Source organism: Alligator sinensis, unplaced genomic scaffold, assembly GCF_000455745.1.
Source record: "Alligator sinensis unplaced genomic scaffold, ASM45574v1 scaffold364_1, whole genome shotgun sequence".
In the NCBI taxonomy this organism is placed as follows: Eukaryota; Metazoa; Chordata; order Crocodylia; family Alligatoridae; genus Alligator; species Alligator sinensis.
This window is the reverse complement of record NW_005842546.1, coordinates 339,780-346,019: the sequence shown is the minus strand read 5'-3', so window position 1 is coordinate 346,019 and position 6,240 is coordinate 339,780. Positions and strand designations below refer to the sequence as shown.

The 6,240-nt window shown below is 45.5% G+C and overlaps 1 protein-coding gene across 1 annotated transcript in view; it reads right to left on the bottom strand.

The window, feature by feature from the left end:
• LOC106722682 (E3 ubiquitin-protein ligase RNF213-like) overlaps positions 1 to 6,240 on the bottom strand; it is a 128,320-nt gene that overhangs the window by 72,089 nt on the left and 49,991 nt on the right. The window contains exon 17 of the mRNA XM_014523918.2: positions 2,017 to 2,192. Within this exon, the coding sequence (XP_014379404.2) occupies positions 2,017 to 2,192 (176 nt within the window). The remainder of the gene's footprint in view (positions 1 to 2,016; positions 2,193 to 6,240) is intronic.

Below are 6,240 nucleotides of genomic sequence, written 5' to 3'. Positions count from 1 at the left end.
TTTGCACAACTAAATGGGAGTTTTCTAGCCATGTACCGGGGAGTTTTCAGTCTTCCCCAGATGGATGGATATCTTAATGTACACATGTAGACTGATCCTACTCATTGCTCATGTACCTGCCTGCCTACAGTCTGAGGCTGGAGGGCCGGGGTGGGGGGAACTATCATAGGAAAGCAGTGCTGGAAGGAACTTCAGGAGGTCATCTAATCTCACCCTCTGCTCAAGGCAGGATTGTCCCTGACTGAAGCATCTCAGCCAAGCGTTTGTCTAACCTGCTCTTGAAAACTTCCAAGGATGGAGATAAGTTTCTCAAGGCAGCCTGTTTCAATGCTTGACCACCCTGAGAGTCAGACAGTTCCTCCTAATCTCCAAACTACATTTCCCCTGAGGCAGCTTGAGGCCATTGCTCCTACTTCTATCCCCTGTGACCACAGAGAATTGTCCATCTCCAGCTATACTGTAAACATCCTTCAGGCATTTGAAACTATTCAAATCCCTCTGTTGGCAAATTGCATGGTATAAGTGAAACAGATCTCAGCCCTGCAACCAATTCCATATAAAAAGCAAAAAGTGCTGAGTATATAACCTGCATATAATTTAAGCAAACAAGGGGCTGCATCAGAACCAAGGTGCTTGAGTAAGAAGTAGGCACTTTGTAAATAGCACCCCATATACCTGGATATAAGATAAGGTTTTTTCCACTGGTCAGCACTGAGAAAAAGCTCCTCATTCTACAGTCACATATAAGGAAACCTCATTAATATGTGGTCTATCATTAAACTGCTGCTAAATTGTATGTGCTCAGCAATGGAAACCAACCGGGAAGTTAATTAAATAAAGCTAATGCTGAGCATGATTATAAAATGTAGGGCCCATATGGAGAAAACATGCTGATGGGAACCTACAACGTGGATAGATTAGTGAAACCTAGAAGAATAGAATGTATGTTAGTGCATATTATGGTCAGTCCCCCTCAGTGCCATCTTTCTGTCAAGTCATGGTGAGCCACTACCCTAAAAACACATTTTGCCTTCCCCTTCACTCCCACCTTCAGGCTCCATGCAGCTGAATCAGCACCTCTCCTGCCCCATGAGGCACTCAGGACTCCAAGTAAGGCTGCTGGGACCAGCACCTGTGCTGGCTTCATCCTCCTCAACCCCAATCAGGACAATTTGGCACATGCCAGAACACATGTGCAGAGGTGTGCCCTGGGGCACAAAGCAGTAGCACTTTGTGCCCCTGGAATCATTTGGGTCTGCATGTGGAAATGCACCCTATGAGGTGAAGCTGGACCAAGTTGCCATGCACCTCACCTGCATACAAATTTTTGGAGGATCCAAGGACTCATGACAAAAGCACCCGATTCTAGTCGTAAGTGGGGCCTAATTAGCACACGGCTTCTTTGTGGGGAGTATCTGGAGCACATACACATACGGAGAGGTGTTGAGTTGTGGCTTGAAATACTGTTGACTCTGCTGGTGCCCAGCCCAATGAATTCTAAAGTAAACCCTGAGCCTTTTTGCTTTGGACTAATATCATGCATAATTTGTACTATATAAATGCCAAAGTGCTGTTTAATAGTGTGTTTAGGGAGTACATGTGCTAAAATTGGCAGCAGTTTCAAAAAAGGTGAAACACATCAATTCTGGGTGAACTATGTCTATGGGTACTATATGCAAAATACTATGGCTACATTTTTTTTCAAATATGCCATTTTTTCCAATATGGTTCTCACCCCCATGGGCTTAAGGAGATCAGGTTTTGACAATAACGAGAGGAGAAAGGGGCTGCAGGGGAAAGAAGTTCCAGGGGGCAAGGGCAAGAGGCCTAGAATTCTTTTCCCTGCTAAGTTCCTAGTACTTATGGTTGGGGTGAAAACCATAAAAAAAAAAGGAAATACAAATGCTTCCACAGCAAGGGCAAATAAAAAGCACCCAGAATTTGTTTTTGAACTCAGGTTTTCAAGAATCTTACCTGTGATATTTGAATGGGTGGGACTGGTGAGACTGTACTTACCACACGTTGACTCTGTGTGTTCTGAGTTTGAGGGCTTGCAGGCTACAAACTTGATCAGTTGTTCAATGACCTTTGCAGGTGGAGGGTTTCTACCCCCAAAGCAGTAACTGCTGACACACTCCAGAAAGAAAGAGTTGCACTTCCTTCGGAATTTGTTACAATTTTCCACTGCCTCCCTAGAGTAAAAAAATGCAAGAAGCAAAACAGAATTTAACATAGCAAATAAAAGCAGAGTATGATTGCAGCTAAATGGCTGATAACTACACTAAATAAATCCAGACAAAGAAAAAGGCATTCCCAACGAGGGAAAACACTATTGGAACAACTGTCCAGGAAAAGGTTTTGAAATGCTAATAGTTAGCAAATCCCAAATTCCAGAGAGTAAACTGATTTTTGTTCACAGAAGGAACATTGAGAGGTCATTTAGTCCAATCCCCTGCCTGAGGCAGAAATATCCCTATCCAAACCCTCCTATACAAATCCATTGTCTACCCTCTTAGTAAGATGACCATCAACCCTGACATAACACAAGACACCACACCTGACCCTGCCACAGGTAAAGCAGGGGGATCATGGCAGCCAACATCCTTCTTCTGTAAAAGGTTGTTAGTATATGTTCAAGAGATCCCAGGAAAAGGCTGTGCCCCCCACTACAGAGGAAGGCATAACCCCCACACTCCATACCAATCTTAGCAGGAGATAAAATTCCTTTCTGAGCCCAAATATGGTGACTGATTGGTCCCTGAACAGAGGGAAGATCATCTAGCCAGGAAATTTTGACTTTAAGTCCTAGCAGGAACATTGGCCCAGACCAGTCAAAATCCCCAGCCTAGGCTGCAGCTAACACCTAATGCCTCTGAGGAAGGAATAAAAATAGTAAGAAGAAACAAAAATAAATTAAAAGAATAAAGAAGCCTGACACTTGTATCAGAAAAGGGAGGGGAGCACAGGGGCAGTATTCCCTTCAAACCCCTTGCAGCAATCAACCAAAAAAATAGGCATAGCTACACCTAGATCACACATGACCAGTGACTGCCCAAACTCTTCTTAAAAACTCCAGTGGTGGAGAGTCCACAACTTCCCTAGGCACTCTGTTGCAAGGCCTCACTATTTTAAGAGTGGAGGAGTTTTTCTGATCTCCAGTCTAAACCTATTTTTCTGTAGCTTAAAATCATTGTTCAACATCCATCCCTCTGCAGGTAAAATGAAAAGAGGTTCTCCCTCTTCTTTATGGCAGCCCTTCAAGTGTTTGAAGAATGCTATCATGTCACTTCTTAGATTCATAGATTTATAGATTGTAGAGTTGGAAGGGACCATAATGGATCATTGTGTCCGACCCCCTGCCCCTGGCAGGAATGAGGACCCAGGTCACATGACCCCAGCCAGGTGACTGTCAAGCCTCCTCTTGAAGACCTCCAAGTTAGGTGATAGTACTACCTCTCTTGGAAGCCCATTCCAGATTCTGGCTTGCCTGCTGGTTTCCTTTCAGCATCATTTCCCCTGCTGGGCTTTCACAAATGTGCTCTTTGATGACTTTTTCTAGTATTTTCCCAGGGGAAGAGGTAAGATTGACTGGCCTAAGTTACCCGACTCATCCCTTCTCCCCTTCTAAAATTGGGCACCATGTTGGTCCTTTTACAGTCTTCAGGGACCTGGCCAGAGCACCATGAGCACTCAAACAGTGGCTCAGCTATGACACTGGCCAATTCCTTCAGCACCCATGGATGGAGGTCATCTGGGTCAGGTAACTTGTACACATCCAGCCCTTCCAAGTGCTCCTAAACTAAGTCAACACTAACCTTTGGTGATCTGGGGCCTTTTGGACCTCTGTCTATGCTCAAGGTTGGGGAATTGTCTTGGTCAGTACTTAGGAATACTGAAGCAAAGAACTCATTGAAGAGTTCTGCCTTTTTCCCTGGCTCAACCACCAACTGACCTGATTTGTGCTGCAGAGGCCCTACATTACTCTGTGCTTTCCTTTTGCTCGCTATGTATCTGTAGAAGGACTTTTTATTGTCCTTAATAGTTGAAGCCAGCCTAAGCTCCAGTCCTGCCTTGGCCAGCCTAACTGACTCCCTGCAATTGCGCGCCAGGGAAGTGTGTGCCTCCTTGGTGGCTGTCCCCTGCTTCCACTGCCTATAAATCTCTTTCTTTGCCCCCAGTCTTTCTTGGAGCTCACTGTTCAGCCAAGGGGGCCTTTTTTATCCCCTTACCCCCTTTCTACATAAGGGGATAGACTCCTTTTGTGCCCCAAGGATCACTCCCTTAAGAAACCTCCAGCCCCCCTGGATCCCCATTTGCTTGATGCTCTTGAGTTCTGCCACCTCACTAACTAGCCTTCTAAGTTTACTAAAGCTGGCCCTTCTGAAGTCTAACACTTTAGCCTCACTGCATATTTTTCTCAACCTTCACTGGATAGTGAACTCTGTCAAGTGATGGTCACTATTTCCCAGGTTACTGTGTACTCACAGGTTCCCCACGAGATCATCCCCTGCTGCTAAGACCAGATCTAAAAAGGAGCTACCCCGGGTGGGACTGGATATCACCTGGGTTAGGTGGATGTCCTGCACACAGTGTAAGAACCTCCATGAGTGGCTTGTTTTGGCCATCTCTTCCTCCCAGCAGATGTCTGGGTAATTTAGATCCCCCATGACCACTTCCTCCCTTTCCTGTATGGCATCTGAGAGCTGCCTGGAAAATACATCTTCTAGCTTGTCATCCTGGTGAGGAGGTGTGTAGTAGACCCCCACTACCAAGTCCTTTTCCCCTGGCCCTCCCGGGATCCTGACCCACAATGCCTTGGTATTATCCTCCTCCACCCCTGCCTCGATGATGGAAGATGTGTACTGCTCCTTAACATAGAGAGCTACACGCCCACTTTTTTTTCCACTCTGTCACATCTATACAACCTGTACCCCACAATGCCTACCGCCCAGTCATGCATAGAGGCCCACCATGTTTCAGTTAAGCCGACTAGGTCATGCTGTGTGCTAGCAAGTAGGAGTGTGAGCTCCTCCTGCTTATTCCCCATACTCCTGGCATTCTAAAGTGACTTCTGCACAAGCTAAACTTGCTTAGCTCCTTCAAGCTCTCCTCATATGACTTTTTTTCCAAATCCTTGAATATGTTTCTCACCTGCCTCTGGACCCTCTCTACTTTCTCCAAATTCTTTCTAAAATTTGGGGCCCAAAACTGCCCACAGTACTCCAGATGAGGCATGTGGAGAAATCACCCCCATCTCCCAGTCTGCCCCACTGCTGTAAGCAGGCAGTCCCCCCCGCATCTGTTTCATCTACCACTGAGCTGTGACCTGGCTGGAGACATTCCTGAGGGAGGGGAGAGCTCACTCTTCACTGTGTCCTGTGTAAACCTCAACCCTCACCTGAGGTTGGTGATGTTTTTAAAACTGACCAACCAGTGGCAGCCATGGTCTGAGGATACTGGTTTGGGGTGGGAACTTAGTGATGAGATCACGACAGGAATATATATGGTCCCTTCTTCCTGGAAGTGGGAGAGCCATGTTTTGGGGACACTGCCAACAAGCCGTGGTGCTTCTAGAGTGTTAGATCCTGACTTTATGTGATGCCTAACGACTGGATAGCAGCAAACTGATACACTTATTGGATTATCAAAGCTGTGGTTTATTGCATGACAGCACTTGGGACACTTAGAACTGGAGTGACCTAGAGTATCTTTTTTAACAATCTTTTATTACGCTTGATTAACATATACCTTACTTTGTTTCCTCCCTTCTCCCACCTTCTTCCCTCCCATTTTATGATCCTGCCCCTGTTTACTGTTTAATTGCTTTACATACTCTGATATAGCCTATATAGCACTTTATTTCCCCCCCATACTTTGACCTCTGGTGCCCCTTGTTGTTGCTAAACAGTTGTTAGGGATATTCATCTATATCACATTCAGCACATTCTTGTTACTTTTGTTCCCCTCTTCCTGTGCACCGGTAGCCTTCAGCATTTCCTCTTATCTTAACTTTCCACTATCCTAACACAGAGCAGGCTCAACCAAGTAACTTATCTGAACTGTAGCCAGTAACTTAGACCTACGTCTTCTGGACTCGTACTCAAAGGGAACACGAGCCTTGTATACTGTTTTGCTCAAGGCTGTTTTCTTTTGAAGTTCCTTTTGGTTTGCATTCCTTCTCTAGGCCCTCCCTCTCCAATCATTAAAGCTATCTATCATAACAAGCCTTATTGTACATGT